General features: G+C 42.9%; 1 protein-coding gene across 2 annotated transcripts in view; it reads left to right on the forward strand.

The window, feature by feature from the left end:
* RUNX1 (RUNX family transcription factor 1) overlaps positions 1-18,047 on the forward strand; it is a 173,347-nt gene that overhangs the window by 113,410 nt on the left and 41,890 nt on the right. For both annotated transcript variants that reach the window (XM_065634502.1, XM_065634510.1), the window contains exon 5: positions 9,855-9,959. In XM_065634502.1, the coding sequence (XP_065490574.1) occupies positions 9,855-9,959 (105 nt within the window). The remainder of the gene's footprint in view (positions 1-9,854; positions 9,960-18,047) is intronic.

Raw genomic sequence — 18,047 nt, forward strand, 5'->3', positions numbered from 1 at the left:
TGGGTTCAAACACAAAAGCAGTCTTTGGAGAAGAGACTGGAATGACTGCACTTCCCCTCACCTCAAACACTGCAGCCACCAGCCCCAGGAGCCAGGTGTGTGCCACCCCTCTGCCTGAAGGACCTCTCTGCCCAAAGGATCTCCAGCCAGAGAACCACCAGGTTTGAGGGGTCTGCCACCCCACTGCAGCCATCTGGCCAGGGTGCACTTCTGTGGGGTGTGCAGTGTATGTCTAAGGCACATCCTACAGAGCAGGGAACTTCCCTGGGGAACTGTACTCGCGCTTAAAGCAGGAGAAGGGGCCACCATGAGAGGCTGATCCAGCAGTTGAACCCCAAGCAGCAACTCCCAGATCAAACTGCCCCAGGAGAGGGGCAGAGGAGGGCTCAGGCTGTGGGTCAGGACCAGGCTGACCACGCTGAGGTTTTCCTTCACAGAGGCTGAGCTTGTGGCCTCGAGGGCACAGGGCTGTTCATCAGGGGAAGCCCCCTCAGATATCCACTGCATCTGCTGCTAGGTATCGCCTGGATGGAGGGGGTGGGAGGGGTGAGGAGTGTAATTTTGGACTTAAACGTTTAAATCAAACCTGAATCTCACTTCAGGCAGCTAAATCCTCTTGTGGATCTGGGCCTTAACCTTTCCATCTCTCTTTCATCACTTACCAAGTGGGGGTGATAATTTCTACCTCAAAAAGCTTATTAATGGTTTGAAATTATACGTGGGTTAAGGACTATTATTAGGCTTAAAGATCTCAAGGCATTTTCTGTGAGAAGGTAGTAGCTTTGCATTTAAGTAATTTTGTCCTTTACACCTGGTGCTCCTGTTGCTCTTTTTCCCTTTCCCTGAACCATTCAGCAGTGACACAGCAGTCTGCTGAATGATCGTTTCTTCATTCCACCCTAGAGCTGGATGCACTTTGTGGAGACTAAGTCATTTCTGAATGCTTATTCACAAACAGTCCAAGCTCTGGTAGGGAGAAGCACTTCATTTAAAACTAAAATGATATTGCGGTAAGGAAAAAAAATCTAAATTCCCTGAAATGTAGTAGGTCATGGCTTGAAAGCAGAGGTTCAGTTTTTGGAGTAGCCCACTCATTGGAGCACCAGAGATTTCTATTAGAGTGACCTTTAGGGAAAAATCATTCTACTCTGTCAAAGTCTGTGTTCAAACTCTAGTGACATGTACATTTGTATAAATTGCGTATGTACATTGCAAGTCTTAAAAATATTTTAACAATAAGCATTGCATTTTAAGACTCAAACTGTAATCTTGTGCTGCCACTCTGCTGTAGAGGTCAGGCACCCCAGAGCATCTCATTCTTCCTATGCTGTAATTATTGTCTCCACCCAAGTTCATAAGAATTTTATAGTGGTTACTGCAGCAACTTCACTTGTTAGAAGCTGCTTGGCTTTTCCATTAAAAGGTCTTCCCCCCATCCCAGTCTTTTAATGCTGTAATCCATTTTGCAAACTTTCTGTAGGCTTTCTAAGAAAGCATCCCACCCCAAAAATTCAGTTAAAACAGGTCACATGGGTTGTCTTTCAGAACAGGATGCAAACCCACTTTTTTTTATATTGTCAAACATTTTTGTTACTCTGGTGCACGCACTCACACACACACATGCACATATCATCTCCATTGTAAAGCCTAAAAGCAGGTATTTATGTAGGATGTAAACCTAAGGATGCTAAAGTACAAATAATGTTTCTGCCAGCCAAATTCCCACCACAGCTTGAAATAGTCTCTCTTCTGAAATTAGGCAACATCACAATGTCGGGGGATTCCTGGTGGTTTTGTGTGTTTATGGATTGTTGATGTTGGCATACGAAAGTGACTAATGTCTCAGCTAACTACTGGGTGTCACCCTAGGCTGACTATTGTAGGACACCCTGTCTTCAGAGACTTCTGTCTTGCCACCCCAGTCCTACATCCCTTGACCTTAGCCTCTTCTCCTTAGTTAGCACATTTATATCCTTTCCCATAAGCTCAGAGTTATTTCCCTATCTGTTTTCTGCTGCAGCACCCTTCCTGACAAATGACCATGACCATTTAGTATCCACACCTGGTATGTCCTACTACTGAACTGCCAGTTTTACTCTGAACAGAAGCGCATTTCAAATTCAAGTTTCTTAAGTAGAGAAGGGCCATCAGGTGCCTCACAGGCAAACTTTTACACACACCATTGGATTGTCAGGGAAGGAATTAGCACAGAGGCCTCTGCAAGGCTGGAGGAGGCGATGGATGGTATCATCATGACAACACATGGAACTGGGAAGTGAAACCACTCATCAGCGCAGAAGTGAAACTGGCTGCACACAAACTCTTGTCAAACTGAAATGTAAACAACTGCCCGCTCCACGCCCTCCCCCCCCCAAAAAAAAGAGAGATAATTTGTGGCTGTTTTAGTGAGCTGAGTCCCACTCCTGCAATTTTTGAAAATGTGAGTGATCTCTGTTTATGCAATGGAGAATCACTTTTCTGAGGGCTTCAGATCAAATACTGCAGGTGTTAGTTGCTACAGTAATGGATAAAAAGCAGTGTTCAGGCAAAGAGGTGATTTTTGAGTTGATGGTGACATGTTTCTGGGGTGCAGGGTGTTAGCATTTTTTGTTTATGCCAGCAGGAAGATCATAGAATCATGGAATGTCCTGAGTTGGAAGAGACCCACAAGGATCATTGAGTCCAACTCCTGCCCCTGCATATGCCAACCGCACAGGTCACACCATGTGTCTGAGGGCCTTGTCCAGTCTCTTCTTGAACACTGTCAGGCTTGGGGCCGTGACACCTCCCTGGGGAGCCTGTTCCAGTGCTCCACCACCCTCTGGGGAAGAACCTTTTCCTCATGTCCAACCTAAACCTCCTCTGGCACATCTTCCTGACCTTCCCTTGGGTTCTGTCATTGGTCACTAGGGAGAAGATATGTCCTTTTTCCTGAGGAAAAGGATTTGAATGTTGGTGCCGTTCTAGCACAGCAAAGCAAGAGAAAAGAGACCTTAGAACATGCTACTTGTGTGGGCATTTTGCAGTGCAAGGGACAGGTCCTGTAGCATGCCTGTCATACCTGATGACAAGGGGCACGCACAAAACATTGCTGTGTGTCACTGACATGTGTCTGCTGGAATAGCTGCTGAGAGCCTGAGCCACTTTTATTTTAACAGCTGTAGGTTACACCACATATAGAACCAGCTTCTGCATCTATTTTGTTAAATATTTCATGTCCACAGCTTGCAGGCTTAGGGTTATGTCTTTGACCTATGAAATAAGAAGATTGTCAGGGATAATTTCTAGAAGAGTGTCAGGGACTGTCCTTATCACCCACATAATGGTTTTAAGGTAAAATTCAGTTTTAGTGCCTGTTTAGGTTGAGAGCCTCTCTATTAATGTTACTTGATTCCAGTTATGTAATTTTGGTTGCTTAATATAGCTCCTGTGTTGCCTTAGGTTAAATGTACATACACTTCACCAAAATGATTCCTTGAAATTCCACCCCAGACACAGCCTTCTTCTAGCCTTCTAGCTCCAGGAGTCCTCAGAGCTGTGGCAGGAGAGGCAGGTGACTCTGCTGTTCTTCACCACAGCATTTGACATGTTAGCTGGAAAAAAAAGCTTGGAGAATGGATAGGGAGGAACAAAGAGTGAAGCACAGGTCTTAGTTAAGCACTTGGTTGTGCTGCAGGGAGTTGGGAAGGAAAGGGAAGGGGAGAAGCCAGAGCCAGCCATGCTCCTGCAGTAACAAGTTTCTTTTCCACAACTTCTTGCAAAACAAATTCAGTAGTTCATAGCTGGGTCCAAGTTTGCAGCTGGGCCAATTTTGGCCATTTGCATGACAGCTTGGCCCTGTATAAATCCAAAACAAAACACCTATTGATTTAATGCGATGGAGATTCCATTCTGGGTAAGTAGATGCTATGTAAACACAGATATAAGAACTTCCTGGAGTGAGACACTCGACAGAAATGTTCAAAAGTATACCTTTATGCTGACCCAGGCTGGTGTGGCAGGAGGCAAGTGGGTGTATTTCCCAAATCTCCAACTTCACACACTCTTACACCTGCAGAACATTCATATAAATACAAAACCAGATCCATTGCCCGTGACACTGATTTGCATGGGCAGTTCTTGCATTTCTATGGGTAATCACCCTGATTTGCTGACATGTCCCCGTGTTCACATTTATCTGTTTGGACCACTGGTCTGTGGCAGTCAGAATTTGTAAACCATCTACAGTGTGGTAGCAGATGAGGTGAATAACAGTTTTTTCTCATATTTAAATTCAGTGGTATCTGTGGTGCTGATGGTAAACAAATTATGTTATTTTTTTTATGCCACTTATTTCAGCTGCAGCTTTTTTCTGATAAAGCAGCCACTGAGCCAAACATAACAGGCAAAGTTATATTCTGACTGTGTGAAACTCTCTCTAGGGGCAGGAGAAAAGAGTCACCACCTGAGCACAGAATTTGGACTTGTGCAGTTTTTTTGCAATTGGACATGCAACTTGAACACCTACAAACATATTTCACTTGTATGATAAGCATCAGCTAACTAACAAAGGGTCAAATTATATTGGCCCTTCTCATCCTATTGATTACATTTGGAGTATTCAGCAGCTTAAGTGGTAAGAATGGCAAAATATGGCCCTGCTGTATAACAGTCGACACTTGAGAATGAATACACGAGCATATGTGTATTACATCCTGCCCAGAGATACAGTCAGATATGTTATTAAAATGCAGTAGACATCTTCACTTTGGCAGATACCCAGGAAAATGTTGTGAGAAATTGTAAAGATATATAAAATGGATCATTTAGCATGGCTTAAGAAAAGTAAGTACATAAGCATTAAAAAGTAGAAGCTGGATTAAAAAAAAAAAAAAGTATCATAATCTTTCTTACTAGAACCTGGAAGTCTCTCACTAATATAATATAAATGCCTGTAATATAATTTGTATTGCATTTGGGTATTATATTTCATATTTTTCCATCTATACCTTTTGTCCTTGTCAGCACAAGCATTCTTGTCTCCTTTCCCATTTTTCTTCTTCTTTTTATCTAATAATTTACTGTAACAATTTAAAAACAAACAAACAAGCAAAACCAAAAAAACCCTACTCTGATGACACATCTGTGATCATCTAAATACATCCCAAAAGCAAAAGATTGCAACTGTAATGCCGTAATCTGTTGGCCTCGCTTTCCTCCCCACCCACCACGGGCAAACTTCTGAAACTTTAACTCCATTTTTTTCTGTCCTTCTTTGGATGAACCTTCAGCAATGGAATCAACGGCTCCTTTTGCCTGAGAAAGAGACGGATTAAAATTAAGAGATAGGTTCAAGATGTGGCCTCTCATCCCTAAAGTGTGTCTGTTCTCATTCCCCTTTGCACCTGCCCATGAAGCCACTTATATTTTAAGTGTGCTTTCTCACCGCTGGACCCGTCTGGTTGTGACGCTGCTCAGAGATGACTAAAGCAGCACGCAGGAGCTTCATGTGACCATGTTGTCACTTGGGATTCATTTTTCCCCTCCTTGGTTCCTTCCAAACATTCCCAGGGGCCGCAGCTTACAAGCCTATTGCTCCCTCTAGAGCCCTGCAGTGCTGTTTTGGGGGACCACTGAAATGATTCCTCATCATGCTGGAGGTGAGCTGACTGCTCATTCTGCTTCCAGCCTCTCTCAGATGAGGTGCGGACAGAATGTAGACTTCAAGTTCCTGTATTGCAGTGTAGAGCACAGGCACACCTTCAGATGATTGGTTCTTGGGGGCTGATCTTCACCTCTTGCTGGTCCAGGAACATTATTGCTGAGTGGACAATATTATGCTTTGAGCTTCCTCTTAAGTTCCCGCAGCTTTGCAGAGCATCAGGGGATCTCATGAGGAATCCTGTAATGTCACGAGCTGGGAACAACTGCTTTAATCCATCTGACTTTATCTGTCAAATCAGCAGTGACTCTTGAGGGCACTTTTGATAGTACAGTCTCTAGCAAACCCGTCAACAGAGTCTCTAGGTATTTCAAAAGTCAGTATTGTCTTTTGGCCAGAAATTCTACTGTTTCCATTATTTTTTCTAGAAGTGTTCTGACCTTAATGCTTTTGCAAAAATAAACATTACCAAGCAATTTTTCCTACCCTAGTTGTGAGGAAAGACTTGATGGAAGCAGTGAGTCCTGTGCTCTGCCCTTACACATATGAGGGTGTGCTTGATGTCTGTGGGAAGGGTTTCCAAAGGCAGAGCCCTGTCCCACATCTGGAAAATTTAATTGTTGTGCTCATGAGGTGCTATGTGCCTAATATTAGGAACTGCCAGGGATAGCTACAGTGAAAGTCTCTGAAGGGCCTCTTGCACCCCAGTGAGGCACAGCTTGACATTGACATCACCCCTCAGCCCTTCCACCATCAGCAAAGACTCACACGAAGACGTGGTAGCAATTGGCTCAGTGTACTGAGGCGTACCCCATAGACCCAGGGTGATTCGTATATTGTTTTCTGTAGATTTATGGGACTGTTTAACCCAGCAGGTCTCAGATTTTGATGTTAGCTAATGGAGGGCTACGTGTTGGCTCACTGTGACTACCAGGATGTCATCAAATTGTCATCATGCCTATTGGAGGCATCCAAACCAGGCCAGTGTTTCAGAATGCCTTCTTGGGGTGTTTGAACCCTGTTTACAGTCACTAGAGATGTCAGTCCACCACTTATGCCCTCTGACTCAGTTTTGGTGGCACCCACCCCTTCCTGAGTTGGGTGGAGACACTAAGTGCTCCGTGTAGGTCTTCCACCAACAGTTAGGAGGTCCACTTACTCAGGTATCAGAAATCCCGGTATCTAATATAAACTCCAGTGCTAGGGAGCCTGAATACAGCCTCCACTGACTAATCTGGTATTATTTCCACTGGTTTAGTCTGCTGCATATTACATATGTATGTGTGCGTATGTATGTGCTTGTAAGTATATTAAAGTGTATGTTGAAAATAAAAATCTGTATCATGGCTGTATCATAATACATAAAAGCAAGGAGGAGACGTTTGTAGTCCCGCCGTCATCCCAGAACGGGTATATCCATAAACCCAGATTTCACTAACAATAACTCCAATCTAAATATACCTTTCTCAACCAGACACATAAATGATGAATTATGCAGAAGCTATGAATATAAGTGATAAAACCACTTAGTAAAGATAAATGCAGACGAAACAGAATAACCAGAGAAAAAACACAGACAGAATTATTAGTAAGCAGCAATGAGTGACACATAGGTTTATGGTTGTATAGTCCTGTGGTTAACCAGTATGTGGTTAATGAATAGTCTTCTGTCAACAAGAAGTGAGCTAAGCATCTTCCTGCTTTTGCCAACTTGTGTCACAACCTTATACAGGTTCTGAGATCTACTTGGTTCTGTAAGGAATCTTGAAAGTAACTTCAGGTCCCTCTTCTTTATTCTGGTCTTGTATACAGGCAATGTGGCCACATTTTATTACATTTCACTGTTGTTATAATTTTTTTCTGCATTTCTTTTCTATCTGAAAAATCCACAAGAGCCTTCTAAAGGAATAAATTGACTTTGTATTATAGTAGAACATGAGGAGCACCTTACCTAATGCATCAGCAGTTGTCAAACAAAACAAAAAAGAAATAAACAGGAAATGAAGAGAATAAAGTATATTTTCAAAGTCTCTTTCAGTCTTAGCGATCTAGGTGGTGTACATAATGATACAGGGAAACCATTTTTGGAAAGAAGGAAGATCCCCAGATGCCCCTTGTTAAGTGTAATGCTATGAGTGATAAAGTTTTTTGGAAGGAGGTTTGTTGAACTTTATTACTGATGCCTCATAGAAAGATCTGTTGTGCTGTCAGAGAAAGAGTAACAAAACTGTAAAGCTTTATTGTCTAATTTGGTATTTAAAGAATGTTAAGGACACAGCCATCCTTGGTCTGGGTAGATGTAGGACCCAAGAGTGCAGTACCAAAGGCCCTGAGACAGGGATCTGAAATGATTCTTGCTTCTGTTATAATTCCTTCAATCTCAGAGACTGGTTTCTAGTGAGGATGTGGAGGTGAGAAGACACTGACCTGGGATTTGTGAGGCTTGTGTTTCAGCTTCTGTTTTGTCAAGGCTGTGATTCAGGATTATAGTTGGATCTAGCTGCAGCAGCCGGAGTGGTTAGCATCACTGGCTGCAGGCTTCCTGTGAGATTGTGGCCAAGACACTTTATCTCCTCAAGGTTCCTCATCTATAGAGTGGGGAGAATACCTCCCTAATTCACAGGGATGTGATGAGGACAGTTTCCAGTAACAGCTATGTGTGCACTCACCGTGATGTTGATGCAGACCATTAGCACCAGAGTAAGAACTGCATTAAGAGAAGTATTGAATTGCAAGTGAATGTGCATGGGGAGGTTGGAACATTACTGCTAAAGGCAGGCATTTATATTTACATTTACATTTATGTTTAAATTTATATTTACTTATATAGATAAACTAGGCGAACAATAAAAATGGGAAGTCTTAGAAGGGAAAAAACTCAGCACTCAGGAGGGCTGGAGCCAAGTGGTAAAATAAAGCAGGCAGAGCTGTATGGGAAAACTCACAGAGTATGTGCCCAAAGGAGTACCTTCATTTTTTTATAACAGTTTCTGGTTATCTAACTTGGGGTGATGTCCCTTGATGTCTCTTACTGATAATGAAGATTCCTGTCAGTATCTGAGTCCTCCGTGATGCTGAGATAACTATGCTAAACCTGCTGACAGACGATGTTTTTATTGTTATCCAGGCCAAAGCCATAATGATTGCATATGTGAGTTCTTATCAAAGATGCACGATATTACTTTTGTTATTTAAAAAATGCCTGAAGTAAATGTTGCCATTGGCCAAAAGCAAATCCAGGGGTAGCAGCATCTGAAGGCATTGCAGCCACAAGGGGATACAAAACGCTCCGCAGCAGCCACGAAAATGGGTACTTTTCCCAACTTAGAGCCATGACGTGCATATATAAATTTTGAAAAGGCCTTCACAGTTTTCTTACTGAATAATAGAGAAACTAAGCATAATGCTCTGCTATGACTTCATAAAATGTTTTAATTATCTGTGGACAAGCTGTAGGGATTTTTTTATTTTTTCCATTCAGGCTGCCCAGGGAGGTTGTGGAGTCTCCTTCTCTGGAGACATTCGAAACCCGCCTGGACGCCTTCCTGTGTAACCTCACCTAGGTGTTCCTGCTCTGGCAGGGGGATTGGACTAGATAATCTTTCGAGGTCCCTTCCAATCCCTGACGTTCTGTGATTCTGTGTGATTCTGTGATTCCTATGTTTCTTGGTGTTGCAGTAGCAGATAATTTTTAAAGGGTTCTGGTGCACAATATGGAATTGATCTAAAGCTAGCTTCGACCACAAAGCGTGGGATTTTACGATCTGCCTAGGGGATCTGAGCACCCAGTTCTCTTTAATTTTAACAAGCGCTGTTGATCAGATTCCCGTGGCAGTTTGGAAGAGCCAACCACAATTTCTAAGCTTCTCTGAATTAACACTCTCTAGAAAGCACAGATAATGTACCAGCAGTCATGTAGATCAGATAAACTCTACCTGTCAGGGGTAAACTCCTTTTTTTACAAACAAAGTGTAGATCATTTAAATATAAATTAATTTTTTTTCCCAAAAGCTTTGAGCAGTTGCCACAGGGGGAATGCATCCAGCACCAGGTAGTTTTGAGGTTATACACCCAGCTGCCTGGGCACATATCTATCTTCAGATACGGACAGCTAAAGTGTTTCAGTGCCATTTGGTGTGTTCAAGTGCAATTTGAAGTGAGGAGTCTGCCTTTTCTCAACATATATGCTCAGTAACTTTTTTTCTTCTTGCAGGGAAAAGCTTCACGCTGACTATCACAGTCTTCACAAATCCACCACAAGTAGCCACATACCACAGAGCCATCAAGATAACAGTGGATGGACCTCGTGAGCCCAGAAGTAAGTGAACTAACGACGGCATTGCAGAAGGCCAGGTTGACAGTTTAGTGAAGGGGTTCATCACCAGCCCCATGAGACACAGCAATACCCAATGCATGTGGGGCAATGGGTGTGTTTTAAGCCAAGGCTGTCCTATGAGTGGTTTTACTTATGCCTTCCCAAAGCCTTATTTTTCACAAGTGTCCAGCTGATCTAGGATATGACTTGCATTGCATTTCTAAAGTATCTGCCCAGAGATGACTTGGATCATACCCAAAAGCTGACAGAAAGGATGCTGGTAAAAGGTGGGCAGCTCATACCTCGCGTATCATTTCTTGCTAGTCTTGCCTTTCAGATGATAAGAGGGTTTTAAAGCATTGGAAACCAATACGTCATTGATCTAACTTGTCAAGCTCAGCCACCCTGCAAGAATAGATAAATGCTGGAGAAAGGACACCTGGTTGCTGCTTTGTGGAGTTCGCTGTACCTCGTGCTGTCATATAGCTTAAGAGCACCTATTCTCATAGACAGCAAACCTTTCCTCTTTTTTTTTTTCTTTTTTTTCTTTTTTTTTTTCTTTTTTTTTAAGAATTAAATACAAGGAGGAGATGAATGGTTTGATATTTCCAGGGGAATATCCTTTCACACAGGAGGTTGTTTTGTTCAGTCGGCAAGGGCAGGCTGTTTTGTCTGGGAGGTGAAGCAAAGTGAGGGTGGAGCAGATCCACAGGTATAGATGCTTCCGCAGCACATGTGCTGCCTGTTACTGGAGGCAGTTGTTAACCTCAGTCACTAGCCTGAATGGGGCATTTTTATATTTTTATCGAAATGCCCTGATGGAAATTGAGGTTTGTGGTTAGTTTCTTGCACTCCTCCTGCATGCTTGGCAGAAGTTCTGGCTGTTGCTTAAGCGTAATCATCCCAGGAGAAGAGAGCAGCAGGATTCAAACACCCACTAGAGAATGAGACTTGCAGCTCGGGATTGCTTAACTGACGTAGGGGAAAAAAAGAAAAGTTTGAAATTTCAACTGAAATTGCTTAGAAAACTTGTGTCTTGCCTGTGCGTTTTCTTCTTGAGCCTTCATTTGTATGAGTTGCATCATGATGCTGCATGCATTTAATGGAAAAATCTAACCTATATTTTTCGGATTTGAGGACAGACTTTAAAACAAATTCTGCTCTTGGGGTAAGGCTTCTTATTTAGTTTGTATTATTTTTTGAAAATTGTGGTTGAATTGTTCCTCAAAAATATCCCTGCTGAACCCAGCAGCTGTGCACATAAAAAATATTAGTGTATGCAAATTCCAGATTTGCATATGCAGTTACCTAGGCATGTTCATAGTTTGCAGACAACAAATAAGCTTTCGTTTTTTGAATACGAGTCTGCTAGAAGAGTAAGAAACAAAATCATCCTGCGGGCATACTACTGTTTTAAATCAATTCTTCAGTTGGTATAATAGTTAATATTTAATAAGATTCTACATTTTAAAAAGGAAATGGAGATACAATACATACTGAAGCAACATGCGTATCTTCCTGACTCAAATGTGTGTAAAAGCTTCCTTGTAAATAATTTCACTTTGTCATAGGCAAATCAGCCTCATAGTGGAGGACGCTTTATGGGTGTCAGGAGAAGAGATCAGACTCTCCCCTCAGTAGGAATGCACAGCTCCTTTAGTCGCTAAGTCATTTGTGATGCAGCATAGAAGGGATTATGCTCCTTTCATTTGTAAGTGGGCTGGAAGGTCCTTGGGTCTGACTTCTCACCAAGGGTTTCTGAATCGCAGTGGCTGTTGTGATCAGTCTGGTACCTCTTCTCTTTCTACATTTTACTGAGATACGGATTGGCCTGATGAGATCCATAGGCTATGAAGGAAAAAAGAAGTGTATTCTCCATTCCGAGACAATTCTGACGGGTTTGGGCTGTACATTTATTTTTCTGTACTCTGGCTCAGCAGATGTATTCTATTTTGCCTTGGTTCAATTAGATCAGTTGTATGTGTAGCCTGTCCAAAAGTAGATTGCAGGGCTGTTACCTGTGCAAACTCACGTATAAGACTTGCAGTTAGACATATAAAAACATGCATTCTGTGTACTGAAGGGATTTAAAATTGTATCAGCCTTCTTGTATTAAGACTAGAATAAAAAGAAAAATTGCTAGATTGGAGTGTTTCTGGTTTCAGTAATCAATATTTGAGAATGTTCATGCTTACAGATCCATGACTCACTCGAGCTAAAGGAATTACAGAAATACTGAGATGTATTTTCTAAGATGTCCTGATTCAAAAGAAATATATGGAAGACAGTAATGGGAACAAAATTAGATACTGCTGTCTTACAGAGATCTAGAAAAAACATGCTGAAGTCCCAAACCAACTCCAGCAACAGCTTTTGATTCATTTACTTTATGCTTATAGTGGTTCTCAGACTGTCTGAATTCTAGCAAGTGCCTGCATTCTCTGTGAAAAATGCCAGAAGGTAAGGGCCATTTCTGAGGATGGAGGCCATCTGAGACAAAAGTCAGAACTTAAAAGAAGGACAATTTTTAGTGAACTTTACAGGACATAGAAATGCCTTTTTTTGAAAACCTTTAAGATTGATTAACTTAAGAAATAACAGAAGCATTTTCTTTTGTCTTGAGAGAATGATGGGTCAAGAGCAGTTTCTGAGCCAGAATTAGATAGGTTCTCAAAGTGGGCATTTTTAATGCAAAAAGACAGTTTCTTCAACTAGGCATGCTTGGGGAAAAAACTTCAAAAACCGGTACAAAGCAGAATTTGAAACCATCTTTGGAAAGCAGAAAAATACTCAGACCAAAGGCTCCAAAAGCAAATATGCAAAGCACAGACTTTTTGGCTCACTGGGATGCATGGAAATGTCACAATAGGTGACGATAACAAGGCATGTGTATTATCAGACATGCCACATTCACTCTGCACAGAGCCCTGCAGACTTTGGGTGCTTGCATATCCCATTGTACATTTGGTCACAGTTGTTGTGATGGCCAGGTTTGTGCCTAGCAGCTTCTTTGCCTGTGTAACTACCAGATTTGCATTTACAACTATGATATTTACTTGTGCACAGAACTTGCATTGTCCTTTTTTTTTGTAATTGAATTTCTGGTTGTGCTTACCCAGATGATACTTCTCATCAAATTGTCACGGCTTGTAGAGAGCGCCAAGGTACTTAAGAATCTGGCTCTTCCTCCACTGCTTTCATTATATGTTTTTAAAATCTCTTTTGAAATTAGCATTTTTATTCTCCAGCTCTGAATAAATGCTTATTTTCAAAATTTTTTATAAAAAGGGATAATACTGCACTGTCAGGAGGAAGGACAAGATGACCTAACCTATCATTTTCTTCTCCAACTTCTATGATTCTATGATTCATAAAGCAATTTATGTTTTTATGAGCTAAGTCCATGGGGAAAATCATTAGCAGTAACCAGATCAAGAGTAGTGCTCCTGATGAAAATACTTTTGGTTAGGAAACTTGGTAGAAATATTATGACTCTTAAATTAAATATTTCCCTTAGGCCATTTGACCTACTGTGTATGTCTGCTGAAAAATTAGGTTTTTTCTTCTTTTGACTGGTTCTTTCTCTTTTTCTCATTGAATTGTTTTAACCTACATAGCTCTGAAAAAATCAGTAATGGATCAGGTGCCTGAAAATGGCACAAAATGAAAAGGCTACATGGATTTAGCCCCAGTGTGCCTGAGATGTCCAAGGTTAAGCTGGGCATTAAATGTGATTATCCCATATTGGATATGTGGTTTTCCCAAATACTTTTTGGGCATCTTTGTATCAAAGGGCAGGATGCCGAGGAGTAGAGAGAGAAAGAATAATATTGCTGAGCAGGATTTGAAAAGCAGCTTAAAAAGCTACTGGCCCAAGAAGTGCCTTTTTAGGAATGGAAATTTCCTTTTGCCTCCTGGCAAAGCCAGCCAGGGGCATGGGAATAGGGAGGTGAGGGGGTAAGCTGTACATCTTCAGTCAACCACAGTTAAGGATACCCTCAGACCTTAATCGGAAATGATCCTGTGGTCCTGTCTCACTTGTGAGGTTCAGAGAAAGCCCACAGCCTTTAGCTGTTCTGAAGGAAAACTTCAAACGCCCCTTTGCCCAGCCTGAGGTCTTTTTCAGGGAGTCCTCAAGGGCTGGTGATGTTAAGTGATCGTGACCTGCTTACCCTTTTGCCTGCCCCATCCAGCCTTTGCCCACAGACCTTAGACTCCCAGATCAGCTTCTGGGAGGGGCTGTCATCACCCATCCCATTGCCGAAGCAAGGAAGACCCTGCACATGTCGGGCTGGGGAGGGATGATTCCTCTGAGGGTTTCACATCACTTCCACCTTTAGCATTCCATGCAAGGAAAAGCCAAACTGTTTTCCAAAAGCCCCTTTCATCTCAGTGAGCTGAAATAATACTAAATGCCTTCATTTCTTGCTCACTTGCTTCTACAAGTGCCTCCATCAGTTGGAAACTGAGACTAACATGTACCAACAGTTTAGAAACCATGAAAAAATGGATCATTGTGTTATTGTAATCGACCCACCATATAAAATTCAGTGATGGCTTCTCAGATCCTTCCATTCACCTGTAGACTTATAGTGCATAAAGGTTACTTAGCAGAAAATGTGTAGAGGAAAAGGTGGTGTTTGCAAGCTGACTGTCCATATAACAGAAATGTAACTGGGACTCATTCCTCCTTTGCTAGCACTGTATGCTAGCACACCACCCTCTCAGTATCACAGCCCAGCTTTGCTAATCACTTTTTGAAAAATCTTGGCTAAGGTACTCGCCTCCGAGAGCTTCCAATCTAAATAGACTGTGTACAGACCAAAGAAAGGGATGGGCTGCAAGAGAAGCTGACGGTTGAGCACTGCCCGGTCCGCGCCTGTGTGTTTGTGTCCCCGCGTCCTATTGTCTGGGTGACGCTGATGTGGGCGGACTAGTGCTTAAATTATGGGTGCATTCTGGGGACATTTGTAGATGGCTTGTGCAACGGTTGTGTGCAAGCGTGCGACAGCTGGGGAAAGTTACAAAACATTGTTAGCTCAAATTCACACGATTTGACTTGATGTATAGCTGTCTGTAAATGGGTGTGGGCGGGTAGAGGATCGCTGCTGGTTTCCTTTCTGTATGTGTCTCTCATCGAAGGACAGACAAAGAAGAGCAATTTAATCAATTTAAATACAGTGGTGTATCATTGCAAGGGCGTGCTTGCAGACCGGAGGAGCTGTTTCTGAACAGGCAGGACAGTCCTAACAGCCCCCCCAGCAGCCAGGCCAGTTCCGCAGTCCCCCAGAGAGGCAGGGGAACAACAGCCTAAAATGTACGTCCTGTGGTTGGGCATGTCTTCCCCCACTCTGAAAGCTGTGCATGCCACCAGCCCATTTTTCATAATGAAAGTACACAAAGAAAGAAAGAGTAGAGAGCACTTTGTCCCTTTGTGACTCAGAAAAGTGAGGAGTGAGGGGGAAATCAGCCTTTTTCCATTATGCACGCGTTTTCACACAACCAGCCTGAATTACTGCAGTAATACAGCTTTGGGCCTTCTGGCTTAGCACAGGACCGTATAGCACAGGAGCGTCACATAGCACAGAACCACCTGACACTGGAGGTTAAAAGTTTGGCTGCAGAATGGGACAAGAGGTCTGGTTTCTGGGTGCAGTCAGATCTGCAGAGCACCCACAGGCAACTCTGCAGCTCGTGGGCGCCCTGTGTCTCAGAAAGACCTCTCTGTGCCCCGCATCCCAGCAGCTCAGCAAGCCCCTTCTCCTCCATGAAGGGGATGGTGGAGCAGCTCCCTTGGGGCAGGGGCAGCCCTGGGCCAGGGTTGTCCCCCTCGCAGCAGATGGTGAGGCTGGCACAGCTCCGGCCTGTTGTCTGAAGTCTCAGAGTCCCCTCACCTGGGCACCCCGGGGGGCTTTCGCTGGCAGCGGGAACCTGAAGCAAAGCCCATGCTCTCAAGTAATTGGTTTCAGATTGGGAATCATACAGACATGCCAGCAGTCATGCTGCTCACAAGCTCAAAAGACCAGTAAAAGCAAAGACCAGCAGCTGCTGTAACTGCCCCAGTGCAAAGACCCCTCAGTGCAGACAAGGTCCAGGCAAGGCCTGCCTCATATGGACTTTAACTGGCTAGCAGCTACCTGCAGCTCCTAAAAACAGTACTGATTGTTCTCCATCAGATGTGAAAAGGATTATGGAATTTATATGAATTCCCGTCATTGTCTGGCGTAACAGTGATACGGGAGATCCTTTTTGTCCTACTCAATGGGTAGGACCTCAATAGGTTTTTAATACCAGCATCCTTGAGGTTTCATAGCACAGGTGCTTCTTTTCTATATGGAAAAGGTGGAACAGGTTTATTTTCCCTGGCATTTATCAGTCTCACTCCTGAGTGAGCCAGAAAAGATGATGTTAGGTGACATGAGGGAGGGAATTTGTTATATTAGTTCAATAAAACTGTCAAATATGTGCCATATGAGATCTTGTGTCAAGACTGCTTTTTTTGGGAAAGCAGTAGCTCGTATATATTTGCTTGCCTAGTTATTTGGCTCATTATTTAAAGATAAACAGAAGTCTTGACAGGACAATCTTCTTCCTCACATAAAGCAGGTAAACAGGAAACAAGAGGTGCTGTGGTGTGGGCTAGGAATGGCAGTAAGACTGGCCCAGTCCTATAGAAATTATTTCAAATTTTTTTAGCCACTTAATCCCACACAGCTCTTCCCCCACCTCTTGAATTAGTGTGATTTTTTTAACAGGTAGGTATTAAATTTTAATCAATTTTTTCATCTTTGTCAACTGGTTTTTTGCACTTAATATTCATTATTTTATTGCCTAGTGGTTGAACAGCTACAAAGACTGTGGTGAATATTTTTAAGTGTTTAGCTGTATTTGCATGGTGAGATTTTCAAGGGATATACAGCCTTGGCTGAGCTCTGCTGAAATCAGTGGGCAAGTACTCTGTAACTGTGACAAAACCAGAACTAGGTGAATGTATATTACTTCTGAAAATGCTTCCTAAGCAGTAGTAGGTCTGACTTTCTCCTGTCCACTGCATTTACCTTCAAAGAATTTGAAGCTGTTAAGATCATTGAAGAATTCTTTTGGAGGGGAGAGAATTTTCCATAGAAATACGAAAAAAGACTGCATAGATGCCACTTGTATTTTGTGTGTGTATGTAAAGAAAAGCATTAATATGCAGCACCCTGGCAAGTAGGTTGGCCATAGAGATATGACTATATGCTGGTCTCCACTGAAGACCCTAGTTCACTGACATGCCAAGTATCTTTCAAGTGAAGTTAGTTGATGGTGCTCTGAATGAAAGTTTTCTGCATCTCATCCTTCATCCATCACGCTTCTTCAGCAAGGACGGACTTTTGGATGGCAGTCATTAAATGTGAGCGAATGGAAGGTTTGAAGTGGCTGCTGCGGATTTGCATGAGCTGGGGAAGGATGGACTTGTAGTTCAAACCCCATGGTGCTCCTGCCTACTGTGGATTTAACGGTATCAAAGAGCCCTTACCTCTCCTAGAAGGAGGTTAGCTAGCAAAGCTGGGGGGTTGGAGTACCGGTCGGCAATCCTGGTGACCCTGCAGGACTGGCCACTGAATGTCTACCCACTGCTGGCAGGTGAGAAAGTTTCCTTCAGGGCTGTGCTGGAGGGCAGCAGGACTCGATTACCTACAACCTCTGCAACCTGCTTCCTTCACCCTGCTGTCTGCAGGAGGTTGGAGAGAGGACCTTCTCTTCCTCAGGCTCCTCAGGGAGCTGGGAGAAGGGGGAGGGAAACTTTCACCCTGCGTGGAGTGATGAGACACTCCCACTAGCCAAACAAGCTTTTGGTAGTGCAGGACCTTTTCTGAAGCCTCTGATTTTGAGGAGTTGTCTTACTTCTGGTTTTACTAAAACAACATGTGTCTAAGAGAAAAGCTGGATGAAGCGGTATGACACTCTCAGTGAACAGCCCTGTTTTCTTCTTGGAATATAACTGGAAGGCGTGAAAATCCATCTGCACTGCAGTCCCTCCCAGCCTTGTCTGCCCTGGGTTATCAGATGGTGCAGCAGTTTCCTCTTTGCAGACCCATACAAAAACAC

Source organism: Caloenas nicobarica, chromosome 1 (genome assembly GCF_036013445.1).
Source record: "Caloenas nicobarica isolate bCalNic1 chromosome 1, bCalNic1.hap1, whole genome shotgun sequence".
NCBI classification, from domain to species: domain Eukaryota; kingdom Metazoa; phylum Chordata; class Aves; order Columbiformes; family Columbidae; genus Caloenas; species Caloenas nicobarica.